Genomic DNA, 19,579 nt, shown 5'->3' on the forward strand with positions numbered 1-19,579 from the left:
AAGCAGCCTTCAGGTCTGGGGACAGGGAGGAGCTCAGGAGAGTTCAGCATGACCTGAAGGAGAAGATGAGGGAGTGCAAGGACTCCTACAGGAGGAAGCTGGAGGCCAAACTCCAGCAGAACAACGTGAGGGAGGTGTGGACCGGTATGAAGGAGATTACTGGGTTCAAGGGGAGAGAGAGACAACCAGGGGGAACCTGGAGAGGAACAACCAGGGGGAACCTGGAGAGGAACAATCAGGGGGAACCTGGAGAGGAACAATCAGCTCAACTGTTTCTTCAACAGGTTTAGTTCACTGCCCTCATCTGTCTCCTCCACACACCACACCTCCCAAACACCTCTGCTGCCTTCCCCCCTCCCCCCTCTGTCCCACCTGGTGAGCTGCATGGACACAGAGCCCTCAACTCCAAAGGGCTCTTCCACCATCGACACCATGACCCCCCCTCCCTCTCTGTGACGACTGGCCAGGTTAGGAGACAGCTGGAGAGACTCCACCAGTGCAAGGCTGCAGGGAACTGATGGCATCGGCCCCGGGGTCCTGAAGACCTGACGGCATCGGCCCCGGGGTCCTGAAGACCTGCGCCGTCCAGCTGGCTGAGGTCCTACAACACCTCTTCAACCTGACCCTGAAGCAGGAGGAGGTCCCGGTGCTGTGGAAGACGTCCTGTCTGGTTCCAGTCCCTAAGAAGACGACTCCATCCGGCCTCAACGACTACCGACCGGTTGCCCTCACATCTCATGTGATGAAGGTGCTGGAGAGGCTGGTCTTGGCCCACCTCAGGCCGCTGGTGAAATCTTCACTGGACCCTCTGCAATTTGCGTACCAGCCTCATGTGGGAGTGGACGATGACATCATCTACCTGCTGCAACGAGCTCAGTCGCACCTGGATGGAACCGGTGACTCTGTGAGAATCACTTTCTTTGATTTCTCCAGTGCATTTAACACCATCCAACCACTGCTACTGAGTGAGAAGCTGCAGGTGGGGGAGGAGGGGTGGACACGTCCACCGTCTCCTGGATCACTGACTACCTGACAGGCAGACCACAGTTTGTCCATCTGGGCAGTGTGCTGTCTGATACGGTGGTCAGTGGTACTGGAGCTCCTCAGGGAACTGTTCTGTCTCCTTCCTGTTCACCTTCTACACCACTGACTTCCAGAACAACTCAGAGTCAAGACATCTGCAGAAGTTCTCTGATGACTCTGCAGTGGTCGGGTGTATAAGGGATGGACGGGAGGAGGAGTCAGTGGACGGTGTATAAGGGATGGACGGGAGGAGGAGTCAGTGGTAGGTGTATAAGGGATGGACGGGAGGAGGAGTCAGTGGTCTGTGTATAAGGGATGGACGGGAGGAGTCAGTGGTCGGTGTATAAGGGATGGACGGGAGGAGGAGTCAGTGGTAGGTGTATAAGGGATGGACGGGAGGAGGAGTCAGTGGTCGGTGTATAAGGGATGGACGGGAGGAGGAGTCAGTGGACGGTGTATAAGGGATGGACAGGAGGAGGAGTACAGGGCAGTAGTGGAGGACTTTGTGGAGTGGGCTGGTAGAAATCACCTCCTCCTGAACGTGGCCAAGACCAGAGAGATGGTGGTCGACTTCAGGAGGAAGATGACGGCTCCACAACCGCTGAGAGTTCTGGGAGAGGAGGTGGACATGGTTGAGGAGTACAAGTACCTGGGTGTGTCCATCGACAACAGACTGAACTGGAAGACCAACATCAACGCTGTCTACAAGAAGGGGATGAGTCAACTCTTTTTCTTGAGGAAACTTTGATCCTTCAATGTGTGCAGCCAGATGTTGGAGATGTTCTGAGATGTTGTGGCCAGTGAACTGTACTTCGCTGTGGTCTGCTGGGCGGGGGAAGGGGGGGGGCATTGGAGCAGGAGACACCAACAGACTTAACAAACTGGTTAAGAAGGCCGGCTCCATCATTAGCTGCAAATTGGACAGTCTGGAAAGGGTGGTGGAGAGGAGGACGCTGAGGAAACTATTATCCATATTGGATAATCCTGACCACCCTCTCCACCACCTGCTGCAGGGACAGAGGAGGACGTTCTCCAAAAGACTCATCCAGCTGCTGTCACAAGGACAGATACAGGAGATCATTCCTGATACAGGAGATCATTCCAGATACAGGAGATCATTCCTGATACAGGAGATCATTCCAGATACAGGAGATCATTCCTGATACAGGAGATCATTCCTGTCCACTGCAATAAATCTGTACAATAACTCACCTCTGGCAAAATCTATCACACAACAATAACACTGTTGTCTGTTGTCTTTTTTTCTTGGTTGTTTAAATATATATAAAACGTTGCACTATTGTTTAGTTAGTTTTAATTTAATTATTCAATTTTATTTTATTCTATTTTATTGTATATACTGTGCATTTTATATTTAATATTTTTACTGTTATTATATTTCTTTCCTGTATCTATAAATGCTGCTGTAGCGAAAGAATGTCCCCTTGGGGATTAATAAAGTATCTATCTATCTATCTATCTATCTATCTATCTATCTATCTATCTATCTATCTATCTATCTATCTATCTATCTATCTATCTATCTATCTATCTATCTATCTATCTATCTATCTATCTATCTATCTATCTATCTATCTATCTATCTATCTATCTATCTATCTATCTATCACACACACACACACACACACACACACACACATACATAGTCCACATGTCTCCGTGTTCTCTCATTAGTCCCTCAGTGAAGGTTGTCCTGCTTCTCCAGCTGCTGTCAGCTGTCACATGGCTGAGCACAACATATACACACTCTCTCTCCCAACCACACACACACATTCTTTCTCTGATTCTCGTGCATCATAAACACAAGGCTCTTGTTTGTCCCTCTCTTGTTTGTCTCTTGTCAAACAAGAGAGGGACAAACAAGAGCCTCATCAACTCACAAATGCTCAGTGAATGGAGAACATGAACACACCTTTATCAGTGTAAACTGGTGTCACACTGGATTATGTCTCCAACCCTCCAACAGGACTATGTAGGACTCTTCAGGCAGCGATATTACCAAGGGGACAAAACCCTCCAGTCACGGACGAGAAATATTCTCATTTAGATTTGGACAAACAGTCGTCATGACAATGGAGTTCACGTCCCTTCAGGACAACAATCAGGAAGTCTGACTGAGGTTCTGAGTACTAGATGAGAACAAAGACAGACACACACACAGAGATACATACAGACAGACAGAGACAGAAGGATAGACAATCTAAGAATAATGTTCCTCAACGTAAAACTACAAAGAATTAGTGGATTTCATCGTCTACGGTTCATAATATTATTAAAAGATTCAGAGAATCTGGAGAAATCTCTGAACACAAGGGACAAGGCTGGAAACCAATATTGGATGGTGGTGATCTTCGGGCCCTCAGGCAGCACTGCATTAAAAACACACTATTCTGGAGTGGAAATCACTGCATGGGCTCAGGAACACTTGTGAAAACCATCGTCTGTGAACACAGTTCATCGCTGCGTCCACAAATGCAGGTTAAAACTCTCCAAAGAAGAAACCAGATAGAAACATGATCCAGAAACACCGCCGCCTTCTCTGGACCGAGATCATTGAAGATGGACTGAGGTGAAATGGAAAACTGTCCTGAGGTCTGATGGATCACAATTTGAGATTCTGTTTGGAAATCGTGGACACTGCATCCTCCAGGTTAAAGAGGAGAGGGACCATCCAGCTTGTTATCAGCTCAGTTCTAAAGCCAGCATCTGTGATGGTACAGGGATGCATTAGTGCACATGGCATGGGTAGCTTGAACATCTGGAAGGAAGCATTAATGCTGAATGATATATTCAGGTTTTGGAGCAACATATGCTGCCATCCAGACAACGTCTCTTTCAGGGAAAGTCTTGTTTATTTCAGCAGAACAACGTCCAACCACATTCTGCACGTATTCCAACAGCATGGCTCCGTCGTAGAAGAGTCCGCTGATAAACTGGCCTCCTGCAATCCAGACCTGTCAATCATTGAAAACATCTGGAGCATCAGGACATGAACAATATAACAAAGGAGACCCTGAACTGTTGAGCAGCTGAAATCCTCTATCAGGCAAGAATGGGATCATATTTCACTTTCAAAACTCCAGAAACTGGTCTCCTCAGTTCCCCAACATTTCCAGAGTGTTGTTAAAAGAAAAGATGATGCAGCTCAGTGGTGAACATGATCCTGGAACAACTTTATGGAGACCTGTTGCTGACATCAGATTCAAAATGAGAAAATATTTTTAATAAAACAATAAAATCTCTCAGTTTCAATGTTTGATTTGTTGTCTTTGGTCTGTTTGCAATTAAATATTGGTTTGTGATTTGTAAATCGTTGCATTTAGTTTTTATTTACATTTTATGTCCCAACTTTTTTGGAAACGGGGTTGTACATGAAGATACAACAAGAATACATGACGATACAACATGCTCATACATGACGATACAACATGCTCATACATGACGATACAACATGCTCATACATCATCAGGGACCTTCAGAGGCCTGAGCAGTGTGTGTTTGCTCCTTTGTACAGAGATCAGTCTTTACGCTCTCCGTTCATACAAACTGTTCCCTTAAAACAATATTTTCAGTCTGTGGTCATTAGTGAGGAATCTTTCTATTTACTGCATTTATACAGAAATCAGACAAAATTAAAAAATGTCCCCTTGGGGATTAATAAAGTAACTACCTAACCTAACCTAACCTAACCTAACCTAACCTAACCTAACCTAATGTGTTTGTTATCTGGAAGTCTTCACTGAATCATCATAATGTCATTTTATTTGACTGATTATTGGAATCTAAACATGATCTCTTCCTGAACCTGTCCAACACGTTATAGTTCCTGAATCTAACCAAAATGAGACTGTTTCACTACATCAACCATGAGTTTATTGTGTTCCCATGGTGACGACAGTGTGGTAAGCCTGGAGCTGGTACTCTCCAACTGTTCGATATGTGGTTTTGGAAGGTGTCTTTTCTTTCTCAGAGGGACGAGCACATGTCCGTCCTAGAAGCGGTGCTCGGGCCCTCATGTATGTCTCTGTGGTTTCAGCTTGACGACGTGCTGATGGCCTAATCTGATCCAACCAAGAACTGGACAGAAGTTAAATCAGTGTCTGTATGAGTGAAACACCACCAGAGGCTACAACCATGAGTTTAAAGTAATAATGTAAAGATGAATAACATAGTCATGTTTGGATCTAAATCCAATATTCCAGTGATCATGAGCTTTACTTATTCTGACTTTTACAGCCATTTTCTTTCATGAAATATGTAACAATTGAAATGTTCGTCAGATTAGAAGTGTTTCCAGCTCTGTTAGTGTCATTAATTCTCCACAGAAGGAATTCCTGCTGTTCCAGTCCTCCATCAGTCCACTGTTAACGAGCCTGCAGCTGAGCAGGGAGCTGACGTAGGGTGTGTCATGGTTGAGGAATGAAGCGACGGTCTACATATAAAGGAGGGAGCAGACAGACGGGAGCTCGATGCTGCCAAACAGCACTTCATACGTCATACGGTGGTCGTTGCACTGAACTGAGTGTAAGTTTTAGTTTTTGGAACAAACTCTACAGACAAAGTTAAAGTCATAAGATGTCTGTGTTTTCATCTGATGATAAACAAGTCCGATTCCTTGTTTTCTTCACGATGAGCCCCTGAACTATCATCTCCACAGTTTCTACATAAACTATTTATGTCTCCTTGAAATATGTGAAATATTATCTGTCATGAGTCTGACAGAATCCATCCGGTAGCATGTGAGCAGTCTTCCATTACTCAGAGGGAGCGGTCAGTTCATTCAGATCGTCTGTTGCTGCATCGTTGCAGGAACATGTTGGATTCTCCTGCTCAGAGCTGACAGACTGCAGATGCACTGCTGGACTTTAGAACAAATACACATGGAGACTCAGAGGGAATCCAAGTGAAGAGGAACCACAGTTTCATCTGCTGCTGCACACAGCTGACAGACTTAAAACAAAAACTTGTTATATACTTAGAGTATAGTTAGTCTATATCCAGTATTTATGGATGAGCAGTCAGTGCTTCAGTGAATTACATTAATAATATGTTGCAGTTTTAAAAACATAAAAGCTGAATATTTGACATGTTACAGAATCAAAGAGAGTGTGTGGTTGGTCATTGTGTCCAGTATGAAATGATGAAGGTGATGGTTGTGTGTGTCTTAAGGGCCCTCCTGACTACACACTGCATCAGATCCAGTAGTGAAGGTCCAGCTGTCCCACAAACAGACTTCAGAACAGGAGAGAGATTCGGGTCCTTTTGAATCATTTGAATATAAATATGTATAACAGCCTTGGAGCCCTCTTACTGTGTCACAGCAGAGCTGCGGCCAGGCCCATCTGAGAAGGCCTTCTACAAAATCTCTGTTGGAACAAGGATCTCATCGCGCAGCTTTTCACCGTGCAAAGTTTTAGAAACAGATCATCTGCCCTTTAAATGAGCAGACTAACCCGACATGGACGGTACCGTCCACCAGTCTAAAGAACCATCAGACAAACACAACTTACGGTTTGGAGCTTGAAGCCAAAGTCCTCCGCTGCGTCGCAGTTAGATGCGTCCGTGGAGCACCGCGCCGCCCGGAGATCTCCCCACGGCGGCCGCCCGGTGAACGGAGAGTCCCCGAGGCAGAGCGCGCTCAGTACCCTGCTCTCCTGCCTCTGTTTGAGAAGATCCAGCTCACACAAGCCGGCCAGGCTGGCCTCCAGACGCTCTTTATTCCTGCTGCGCTCCGCTTTCATGGGCAGAGAGAAGGCTGGGAACAGGACTTCAAAAGAGCTGGGGAGGTTTGGAAAAGACATCCTGGCCTGTTTTCTACGCCTCCGTTTTCCAACAAAGGGAAGTTAAATATATCCGCTGGAGGTTTGATTTCCTCTTCTGATTCTCTGGATACCTTCAGTCAAAGTGCACGCGCTGCAGGCTTCTGTTGCTGGAGTCAGTGGCGTCGCGCCCGGACCCATTCCCGTCCTCCGCCTGCGCTCTGCTCTGCAGCATGTGAGGACAACTGCTGGTAGAGCCAGTGGAGGCAGCATCCTGTGTTGGCTCCGTCAGACTCCCGCAGCCGGCTGACACGGTGATCTCATTCTAATAAACACCAGTAATGAAGTGACAAAGACTTCATGTTGTTTCATCAGAGCATGCGCACTGTTAGTTTTCATGAATGAGTCTTTATTGCTTTGATTTCAGTTATGAAGGTGATGTTGTCAGGAGGGCAGAGGGCCACTGTTGATCTACAGACACATGTGAAACATCTGGAAGAAGCCCTGTAGTGTGATGTGATGAGTACTGAACACAGTACATGGAGCTGTTTCCCTGCTGCACACTGACCATTACATAATGGGATGTAAACAAGAAACAAATTTCCCTTCACTTTGGTGACGTCATCTACAGGCTCTTACAGTAAATTACGCCCCCTAGTGGCTATGAGTGTCACTAACTCAGAGGTGTTGCATGTACTGTGATAGGAGGAATTATCAGTAGAAATAGTTGTTTCAGATGGATTCCTATATAACGAACCCTCCGCCGGTAGATGTGTGTTCCTTCAGTCTCTACATAGAGCTACAACACTGTATGTCAAACATATGTTGTGTTCTTCTCCCATTTTTCACGAGTGACAGTAAAATACTTCTTTTATACACACAAATGTTTATTTCTCTCATGTTTTATCAATAATTTATTCAATCCACCTGACAGGTGAGGAGCTTCCTGATCCTAATTTAACAGCAGGATTACTGCAGAGGTGAGCTTCGGACTGCTCCCATAAAAACACACTGCTGCCTCCTGCTGTATTTAAATTGAACTACTGGTCCGTTATCAGGCTGCAGTCTGAGGCTCAGACCGATCACAGATCAGCAGATATGTGAGGAATGTGTTAAAAACGCTGCACTGCTTATTTACATTCACACACGGATGCATATAAAACCGGTCAACACATACAGCATGAAATCACCGGCAGACAGTGTACAAATGAAAAAAGAATTTAAAAAATATGTATATATTAAATATAGATTTAATTGTAGTCACAAATTAAAATCAAGGTAATAAAAATAAATATTACATGCAGGTAGACATCAGTAGGAGTCAGTGGGAGGAGTCAGCAGGAGGAGGTGAAAGGTGGGTGTGGCTGTAGGGTCCAATGTAACTTTCAAACAGTTTCATAAAGCTGTTATCTCTATAAGTGGACGTCGTCTCATCACACTGGATATTTTGTATTGAAACATATCTGCGACTTGACAATATGTTAACGAACCTTTTCTCATGACAGTCATGTTTCCTTCCAAACATGTGCAGGAACGTCCTGTAGAGGAGACGAGGGTTTGTAAACCTTCAAGGATGTTTCATATCTTCAGCGGGTTTGAGACACACTGAAGATTTAAGAGAAGATCCTTTCATGTGGGGAGTTGGATCGAAGACTCCAACACCAGAAAAGAGGACACAGGTTCCAGTCTGCCATCCGTCAACGGAAGAAGGAGAAGTCAGCACATGAGATAGGGTCACTATTAATAAAGGTGAGGTGTTCCTCTGGAGCAGAGCCGGGTTTCTTCTCATGCCACAAAAAGGTGCGTCGGGGTCCGTTCCGATCCGTTCCGATCCAATCCTAGTCCTACGAGCTCTGAACCGACACTTCGGGTCATACAAATCCATGATGCTCACACACACTGCCCTCCTGTGGCCTGAAGAATGTGTGTTTATATGTATCAATATATAGTTCTCACAAGCAGTTCTGCAGATTTGCCCTCCGTAGCCCAATGTCTAAGTATGTTGTCCTGCTGCAGCCTTTATGCTTTGATGTGTCTTCCTCTTGACCAAACAGTTTCAGTCCCTTCCTGTCTCCTCCCTGGACCCAGAGTGGTTAACACACTGTGTATGTGATGCATTACACATCTGTGTGAGCAGAACAAGGGGATTGAGGAAGACCGATCAGCTGTTCATGTCGTGGGCAAAACCTCATACAGGTAAGCCTGCTATGAGGGAACCACTCTCGTATTGGATACTCTGGGTCAGCAAGGGGCTTCAGGCCCCGGCTGGTCTGTGTGCTCACTCCACTAAAGGGATGGCAACATTCTGGGCCCTGTTCAGAGGCGTGTCCATTAGGACATGCCTCGCGGTCAGTTGGGCTTTCCCTTTTGCACTAGATGTCATTGCACCCCCTTTGGGGCATTCTACAGTGAGCACGGGTCCTTGTGAGCGTCAAATCAGCATAGTAATCTTCAAAGTAGGCTTGTCTGACAATAAGGGAGTCGCTATCTCCCCATTAGAAAGATGATTGCAGTTTCAAAAAAGTTGGGATAGGGACAACAAAAGACTGGAAGTGTTATGTAAAGAAAAAAAAACACTTGGTGGAACATCTCTCAACTAATGAGGTTACCATGGCAACAGGTCAGTAACATGATTGGGTATAAAAAGATTTCAGAGAGGCAGAGTCTCTCAGCAGTGAAGATGGGGAGAGGTTCACCACTCTGAAAGACTGTGTGGGAAAATAGTGCAACAATCTAAGAATAATGTTCCTCAACGTAAAACTACAAAGAATTAGTGGATTTCATCGTCTACAGTTCATAATATTATTAAAAGATTCAGAGAATCTGGAGAAATCTCTGAACACAAGGGACAAGGCTGGAAACTAATATTGGATGGTGGTGATCTTCGGGCCCTCAGGCAGCACTGCATTAAAAACACACTATTCTGGAGTGAAAATCACTGCATGGGCTCAGGAACACTTGTGAAAACCATCGTCTGTGAACACAGTTCATCGCTGCGTCCACAAATGCTGTTAAAACTCTCCAAAGAAGAAACCAGATAGAAACATGATCCAGAAACACCGCTGCCTTCTCTGGACCGAGATCATTGAAGATGGACTGAGGTGAAGTGGAAAACTGTGCTGAGGTCTGATGGATCACAATCTGAGATTCTGTTTGGAAATCATGGACGCTGCATCCTCCAGGTTAAAGAGGAGAGGGACCATCCAGCTTGTTATCAGCTCAGTTCTAAAGCCAGCATCTGTGATGGTACAGGGATGCATTAGTGCACATGGCATGGGTAGCTTGAACATCTGGAAGGAAGCATTCATGCTGAATGATATATTCAGGTTTTGGAGCAACATATGCAACGTCTCTTTCAGGGAAGGTCTTGTTTATTTCAGCAGAACAATGTCCAACCACATTCTGCACGTATTCCAACAGCATGCTTCTCTAGTAGAAGAGTCCGCTGATAAACTGGCCTCCTGCAGTCCAGACCTGTTAATCATTGAAAACATCTGGAGCATCAGGACATGAACAATACAACAAAGGAGACCCTGAACTGTTGAGCAGCTGAAATCCTCCATCAGGCAAGAATGGGACCACATTTCACTTTCAAAACTCCAGAAACTGGTCTCACCAGTTCCCACACGTTTCCAGAGTGTTGTTAAAAGAAGAGGTGATGCAGCTCAGTGGTGAACATGATCCTGGAACAACTTTATAGAGACATGTTGCTGCATTAGATTCAAAATGAACATTTGATTTCATGAAACAATAACATTTCTTTTTTAACATTTGATGTTGTCTTTAGTCTATTTTCAATTAAATATGAGTTTACAGGATTTGCCAACAATCAAATTCTGTTATTATGTACAACGTTCTTTAGAAAAAGGGTTGTAGTTACATACAATGCAGCTCAAATGCTTTACATCAAAAATAGTTAAAAAAAAAAAAATGAAAAAAATATACCAGTTAAACAGGAATTATCAATATGCGGCCGAAAATTTACATTGCCATTTGAAAACTATAATTGGGATAATGGGAATTTTAGAAAAATACATTGATACATCATGAAAACCACATCATATACACATAGAATACTCACACAATAAAATGTGTGCTTGAATGCAGTTCACTACAGAGTCAGTGAGGCTGTGATGCTCTCTGATTCCAGCTCCTCTTTTATAAGCAGACAACTTAAAGAAACTGTAAACCAAATTCCAAGATTTCCTTCTCAGTGCATTATAATACATGTGTAAAATGAGTTGCTGAAAGCATGTGCAAAGTTTGAAAACGTTGCACTGAAATGTGGAGATAAACCGTTGAACAGTTTCTCATCCGTCTTCAGCTCAGGTTTTTGTAGGTGGGGCTAAAAGCTAACTTCAGTACATCACCGAGCTACTGCACAGACGGTTTATATAACCTTCTGCATGGCTCCTCCTCTCACACAGTGAAACGCTATAAAAGCCCGCAGCTCATTTGCATAAGAGGTCATCTCACTGGACTTCAGTTCTACTCCTGGTAGTCAGATTGTTATTGTACATTAGCTATCTGCTACATTATGTCTCCCTTCACCTGCAAGGGAATCTTTCCTGGAAGCAAGAACCTCCAACCTCCAAAGCAGCGCTGCATCGCTATTTAAATGTCCTACTGATAAAGGAAAAAGAGGTGGATTGATTTCATGAAGAGCCTCGCTAAAGGAGACGTTAGGATTAACACCAACAGCCGCCTCTGCAGTGACCATTTCACGGTGGATAGTTTCACCACCTTCCACCGGAGACGGACGGAGTTCATAGATGCACCGCTTCTCCTGCAGCGCCGAGCCAAACCGACCGTTCATCTCTCAGTCGCACCGTCCACCGCCGCAGCCAGCAGTTCACCACTCAGTGTAAGTTCTGTGTGCTTGTTATAATTATACTAGATAACTTTTCCACAGTAACTCTGCTATATTTAGCCCGCGGAGCAAACGCTAATGTGATTTTACTCGGTGTAGAATAACTTTATTTTCATGAAATGGGAGCTAACATGCTAATTAGCTTCTATTGCGCTCGTAGCAGAGTTCAGAGGAAAATGCTCCGATAACCGCCGATTGTTTTATGCGTCTCAATTTAGCTACGATAAGGAACTATAATATATGTAACTCTGTATTTTACATGTCAGGGTGATGGTGAACATGGGCCAGAGGAGATCTAGTCCTCACATTAATGAGGGTTGTTGTTGTTGTACTCCAGTGTAACATTACAATCACCGACCCTCTCGGTTACATGTACTGGTCCGGATAAACGAGCCCGACTACATGTGGAGGAGGCTGCAGAGAGGAGGTGGAGGAGGCGGAGGAGGAGGAGGAGTTGGTGGAGGCTGTAGAGAGCAGGGGGAGGTGGAGGAGGAGGTGGAGGGACATCAGTGGAAGATAAATACTTTCGGCTTGACCTGAGCAGGTTCAAAGTTTGAACTTACGTGATGTAATGAATTGATGTGATGTAATGAATTGATGTGATGTAATGAATTGACATGTGACGTCATGAATTGATATGATATAATTAATTGATATGTGATGTAATGAATTGAATTGTGATGTAATGAATTGACATGTGATGTAATGAAATAACGTGATGTAATGAATTGACATGATCTAATGAATTCATGTGATGTAATAAATTGATGTGATGTAATGAATTGACGTGATGTAATGAATTGACATGTGATGTAATGAATTGACGTGATGTAATGAATTGACATGATGTAATGAATTGATGTGATGTAATGAATTGACGTGTGATGTAATGAATTGATGTGATGTAATGAATTGACGTGTGATGTAATGAATTGATGTGATGTAATGAATTGATGTGATGTAATGAATTGACGTGATGTAATGAATTGATGTGATGTAATGAATTGACGTGTGATGTAATGAATTGATGTGATGTAATGAATTGACGTGATGTAATGAATTGATGTGATGTAATGAATTGACGTGATGTAATGAATTGACGTGATGTAATTAATTCAATTCAATTCAACTTTATTTATATAGCGTCAAATCACAACACAGGTTATTTCATGGCACTTAACACATTAAAGTCCTTACAGCAATACTTTACAATATTATACAGAGAAACCAACAATTCAATAATTCCCACATGAGCTAGGAGGGAAAAAACTCCTCTTTAAGGGAGAAAAACCTCCAACAGAGGGAAGAAAAACTCTCTTTAACAGGAAGAAACCTCAGACAGAACCAGGATCAGAGGTGGGCGGAGCATCTGTTAACAGAACCAGGATCAGAGGTGGGCGGAGCATCTGCCTAGATCGGTTGGGGTGAGAGGAGAGCAGAGAGAGAAAAGGACAGCATAGAGATAGAAGAGAAGAACTGTTGGTGGAGACGACAATCACAGAGCAGAGACATGCAGCTCCATGACGGGACATCTGGAAAAGAAAGAACAGAAACTACACGAGTGAAGGAACTGAATGGAGACAACAGATAATAAGAAGAAACTATGGGAGAGAAAAAGATGGTGAGGTATGAGAATCAGCCCGATTCTCTCTCTGATAGTAATAATTTTATTAGTAAAGAAGTTAATGAAGTCATTACTGCTGAGAGCTGAAGGAATAGAGGGCTCAACAGAACTGGGACTCTTTGTCAGCCTGCTACAGTGATGAAAAGAAACCTGGGGTTGTTCTTGTTGTCCTCTATTAATGATGAATAATATAAAGTTCTGGCCTTACCAAGAGCTTTCTTATATAATATTAGACTCTCCTTCCAGGCAGGTGAAATTCTTCTAAATTAGTGGAACTCCATTTCCTTTCCATCTTTCTAGTCGCTGCCTAGCAGAGCGTAGTTCTGAGTTGTACCATGGAGACAACTTCCTCTGGTTCATGACTCTCTTCTTCAGAGGGGCGACATCATCTAGAGTTGGAGCAGAGATACTGCAGTGTTTTCTACCAGATGATCCACTTGTGTGGGACTAAGATCAACGTAGATGTCTTCCACTGCTTTAACACACGGCATCGAAGAGGATAAACATGTAACTGCTTCCTTAAACTTGGCCACGGCATCATCTGACAGACATCTACTGTAGTGGGATTTATTCCCACATGCTGTGTAGTCCATTATTGTAACTTCAGATGTTAATAAGAAGTGGTCCGACAAAACAGGGTTTGGAGGAAATACAACTCAACTTTAAGTTTCTATGCCATACGACAGAACCAGATGGAGGGTGTGGTTACCACGGTGACGGGGTTTATTTACATTCTGAGAAAAGCCTATAGAATCTAATAATGAGCTGAAAGTAGAACTGAGGCTGTCGTTGTCCACGTCAACATGAATGTTAAAGTCTCCCACTATCATCACTTTATCTGAACTCAGCACTAAATCTGATAAAAAGTCAGAATTCAGTTAGAAACTCTGAATAAAGACCAGGTGGGAGATAAACAACAACAATACAATCCGTTTCTGTGCTTTCCAGTTTGGGTGAGAGACTAAGAGTCAGACTCTCAAATGAATTATAACTAAGTTTCGGCTTTGGATTAATTGACAAACTTGAGTGGAAGATTGCTGCCACACTTCCTCCTCCTCCTCGGCCTGAATCTCTAGGAATATGATAATTAATATGAACTTGAAGCCTGTCTAAAAGTCATAAAGATCTGGATGACCAAAAACTTCCTGCTTCTAAATTCAGACAAAACAGAAGTTATTGTACTTGGTCCTAAACACCTCAGAAACTCTTTCTGTAATCACTTAGTTACTCTAGATGACGTTGTCTTGGCCTCCAGCAAAACTGAGAGGAACCTTGGAGTCATCTTTGATGAGGATTTGTCCTTTAGACACCATATAAAGCAAATCTCCAGAACTGCCTTCTTTCATCTACGTAATATTAATAAAATCAGGAAAATCCTTCCTCAGCGTGACGCAGACAAACTTATTCATGCATTTGTTACTTCTAGGCTAGATTATTGCTAAAGATATCACTTTATCTGAACCCTGGATGTCAGGTTTTAGGGCTGTTAAGAGACATGGCCATATTTCGAGAAAGAAGAGCTGTACCATCCAAAGTAAGATGGATGCTGTCTCTCCGGATCAGACCAGGTTTTCCCCAGAAAGTGGAATTGACGTGTGATGTAATGAATTGATGTGATGTAATGAATTGACGTGTGATGTAATGAATTGACATGTGATGTAATGAATATGTGATGTAATGAATTGACATGATGTAATGAATTGATGTGATGTAATGAATTGACATAATATAATGAATTGATGTGATGTAATAAATTGACAGGTGATGTAATGACTTGATGTAAGGTAATGAATTGACATGTGATGTAATGAATTGATGCGATGTAATGAATTGACTTGATGTAATGAATTTACATGTGATGTAATGAATTGACGTGATATAATGAATTGATATGTGATATAATGAATTGACGTTATGTAATGAATTGACGTGATGTAATGAATTGACATGTGATGTAATGAATTGACGTGATGTAATGAATTGACAAGCGATGTAATGAATTGACGTGATCTAATGAATTGACGTGATGGAATTAATTCACATGGGATGTAATGAATTGACGTGACGTAATGAATTGATGTGATGTAGTGAATTGATATGTGATGTAATGAATTGACGTGATGTAATGACTTGAATCGTGATGTAATGAATTGACACGTGATGTAATGAGTTGACGTGATGGAATGAATTGAGCCCGAGGAAATAAGGCTGCACAGATAGGCTCTGTTTGTTTCCCAGAAGCTGTGGTGAGGAGAATATTTCAGAGGAGTCACCACTGATGCAAGATCAGTGTTATCTCTGGCCACTGACATTTACCGCCACCACATGATAAAGTAGGGAGGAAGAGGAAGTTCCCACTCAGGGAACTGGAAACAGGTACTTCCACATTCACATTCTCGTGATCTCTCTTCATACAGAAATGTTTTGATTGGAGATTAAATGTCTCTTATTTAATACAAACTGAGACTCTCCAACGTGAGTCAAGTCCTCAGAAAACTGATTCAAACTGGACATTAAAGTTAAAGTCGTCCCAGCCATCATTAAAGAGAATATGAGCTACATGAAAGTAAAACCACAACAACGATTTGTATGAAATACCTCGTTTTCTGCAGCACACTGGTGTTGGGGAAGCCGTCGCTGTTGCCCAGCCGGTTTACGAGTATCCTTGGTAGAATTTGGAAGCGAAATCGGGACCTGGAGCTGATCCTCGGACATGTCGGGCTCAGTCTCCACTGCAGAGCCTCTCTGACCGGCAGGACTCACTCAGTGAACTGGACTCAGACTCTCAGCTGCTCCACAGCTCCCAGCAGCAGCCAACTACCCTCCCCTTCTCCTCTGGACTCATGTTCACCTGACTTTATTGTTCAATAAAAAGTGAACCATGCTCTCTATTGTACAACCCTGTTTCCAAAAGTTGTGAATATTCTAGACATGCTATTGGTTTTAGATATTATGTGCTTATTTTAAATTTGATGGCAGCAACACATTTAAAAAAAGTTATTTTAACTAATTTGTGAACAAAACTAGAGAGAAATAAACCTTTTTGTGTTCATGAAGAAAACCAAAAGTACTGCAGTTATATTTCTGCTGAGTGTCTAAAATACAAATCAAATCATTTTCATTCATGTTTTGCACTTCTATTGATTTTCCCATCATGACTCCACGTCCTATCAGAACAATACTTTATCTAAGTATCATTTTTACTTTCTCAGTCCCCTGCCAGCACAGAATGAAACCTCACAAGTTTTACTGTAACAACAGTATATTTTACATTATGAGGTCTGTGTAAATGGTTTAGATTCATGAATACAGACCAGGTGTTGCCAGCACACACTGGAGAACAACACTGCACCTCCAACTAACCTGGAGGAGGGTGAGAGGACAGAAGCAGCTGTGTGTTCAGTCTGAGAGCAGAGAGGTGAAGATGAAGGTAAAGGCTGGGGTTATCATGGAAACTTGAAGTAAAACCTCTGCATCTCATCACCTTTTAAATTTCAACTGCAGTTACAATTCAACCTTCAGCTTTCATTCCAGCAACTGTTTCATTTTAAAACCAGCTTCATCTTTAATGTTTGAATGAACCATAGTGTGCGACTAACTATTAAACTTCAAACTACTCCAAAAGAACTTCGGTCTCTACTTTTCCAGGTCGTCGACAGTGTTTTTACACTTGTTGTTATGAGGTGGTGTTTTACCAGGACCCAAATGCAGGCTCACAGACTCGGGTTTTAGTTCCAAAATACAGTCTTTATTCCAACAAACAAACAAACAAACAAACAAAAGGTGGCACCTACAGTGCCCACTTGCTTCCAAGTCGGGAGGGCAACTCAACCGACTGATCCGGGGAGACACGGCTGGCAGGACAGCAGGCAGGACAGCGGACAGCACCGCTGGAAGAAACAGAGTCTATATCCTCCAAGTCGGGAGGGCAACTCAACCGACTGGTGACTCCGACAGGTAGCTCCGCAGATGGAACAGGAGCCGGAGGAATGGAACGGGAACAGGACGGACGATGGGTGGTCCTTGTGGTGCACAACTCGCACTCGCAGTAACTTGCCGTTGTCTAGCTGTTGCTAGTAGTAGTAATACTAATGCACCGATAAGCAGAGGAGTGCAGGGGCAGGGTACATATAGTCCGGGGAGGTGATCATGGAGATGCCGCACACCTGCAGGTGGTTATCTGGGGTGAGTGGCTGCAGCTGCTGGGACCGGTGAGGGGCGTGGCCACGGGAGGTGAGAAGAGGAGGACACAGAACAAGCAGACAGGGGACTGAGGGGACACAGGAGGAGAGGGGATCAGGGGCAAAACGGAGGAAACAGAGGGACACAAGACTCCTGACACTTGTGTTAAAATAAGACACCAACTGAACACAGCACGGTGCTGCACACGGAGCAGGAGGGCCAATAAGTTCAGAGTGTTCCTGAACGCAGCACTGTGCTGCACACGGAGCAGGAGGACCAATAAGTTTAGAGTGTTCCTGAACGCAGCACGGTGCTGCACACGGAGCAGGAGGACCAATAAACTTCATGAGGAAGTATTCAGAGTTATTGAGCAACATCAAGCTGAGTTCTGCACGTTAACGTGACCGCTGGTACGTGAACATCTGTGATGTCACCATGGAAACCTGAAACTGGAGCAGAGAAACAACAGACTTGATTTCAAACTCGCTAAATGGTCAACAGAGACCCTTAAAATGTTCAGAAACTCTACGTCAATGAAGAGAGGAGCTGGGCGAGGTGTTCTGATGACATCACATTTCAAGAGGGGCGGAGCTTCACTATCCAAGACCAAAGAAGCTGCCTGTTCCCAGACAGGAAGAAGATGTGTGAGCACATGTGCACTGTATAAACCGAGCGTATGGCTGCTATTACATCAGGGAGATCATTCAACAGGTGGAGGGCTGAGCTTCTCTCCTCTGTGTTGGTGTGTCTCGCTATGGACGAGAGTGAACAAAAATCAACTGCCTGCTCTTTGGTTACATCTCTTCACTTGTCTGACATCAAACCTTGATTATCAAAGAGAAACTTAATGACTCAATCACAGGACTGACAGCAGCAGTGCTGCAGCAGACACACAGCCAGGTGGAGGTAACAGCCTCACACAGCTGATATCGTTACTGATCTTCAGAAGTGTGAAGTAAAAAAAGGAAGAATGATGTCTGCAGAACAGGATGTGAGGATTCCTGTCTGATTCTACTGTGTTTTCCTCTATTGTGTCCCCGATCACCTCTCCTCATGTGTGCTGTCATTTACCTGTCTGTTTGTGATTGTTTGCCACGTGCTTGTGTTTTGTTTTGTGTTCCTCCACAGTACCCTCCTCTGAGCTCCGCCCACTCTCACACCCATATCCAGAGATCCAGCTGGAGAGCATTCCGCTGATCACCTCCAGTTGGATTAAATACCCCGGTCTCCTGTCTTCTCACCGTCAGTCCGTCCGTCCACCTACCCGACATCACGTCCCACAAGTCTGTTCTGTCTCTGCTCTCGAGAAACTCCGGTTCTGACTCCCGTCTGTTTCTTGTTTCCTGCCGTTCAGCGTCAAGCCACGGGCATTCACCTGAACGAAGAAGATTCCAGATCGTTCCTCGAAGAACATCTGCTGCAATCTTGGCAATCCTGTGTCGAGCTTTGAACGTCACACAGTCGACCCTGCCTTGCCGTCCAGTGTCGAGCCTCGGGTATCACCTGTACGAAGAAACCTTCCAGTTCGTTCCTCGGAGATCAGCTGTCGAAGGTTTGGACATCCTGTGTAGAGCCTTGGGTGTCACGCAGTCGATCCAGCCTGCCACTCTGTGGAGAAGACTCGGGATTCCCCAGCGAAGCTACGCCCACACCGCTACATCAGCCTGCCACCTTGCTGAGGAGGACCTCGGGATTCCCCCAGCTAACCCAGCCCCCGCTGCGTGCTGCCTGCCTGTCGGTCCGTCAGCCTGCCAGCCGCACTCGCAGAGGAGCCAACTTCCGGCTTGGAGTGGAATAGTGCATACCCGCGCATTTGGACTCAGACATTTTGTGTGCGTCCTGTTGGTTTTCTATACCTCGGAGAAATAAAGGACTTGGTTCACCTGAGATTCTGCGGTTGTGTCTGCATTTGGGTTCGTTTAAAGCACACCTCTTAACACAGGAAGGTAATAGTTCACTCTGGAGGTTATCTCACATTGACATGCGTCATGGCTGGAATGTATGAACGGAGGATTGGAACATGACAAGAACACATTAATTGATGCAACAAAGACTTAAATAAGGTTAATCTAAAAACAGGAAGTTGTTGGTCTGTGAGCC

The 19,579-nt window shown here is 44.1% G+C and overlaps 1 protein-coding gene across 2 annotated transcripts in view; it reads right to left on the reverse strand.

Annotated features, from left to right (window-relative positions):
• The window catches only part of LOC138207671 (dapper homolog 3-like), a 19,499-nt gene extending 12,192 nt beyond the window's left edge, over positions 1-7,307 (reverse strand). For both annotated transcript variants that reach the window (XM_069165066.1, XM_069165065.1), the window contains exon 1: positions 6,555-7,307. In XM_069165066.1, the coding sequence (XP_069021167.1) occupies positions 6,555-6,845 (291 nt within the window). In that variant the 5' untranslated portion in view covers positions 6,846-7,307. The remainder of the gene's footprint in view (positions 1-6,554) is intronic.
• Between the last annotated feature and the right edge of the window lie 12,272 nt (positions 7,308-19,579).

Source organism: Embiotoca jacksoni, unplaced genomic scaffold (assembly GCF_022577435.1).
Source record: "Embiotoca jacksoni isolate LCO1_2020_lvr unplaced genomic scaffold, fEmbJac1.0.p SCAF_33, whole genome shotgun sequence".
Taxonomy (NCBI): domain Eukaryota; kingdom Metazoa; phylum Chordata; class Actinopteri; family Embiotocidae; genus Embiotoca; species Embiotoca jacksoni.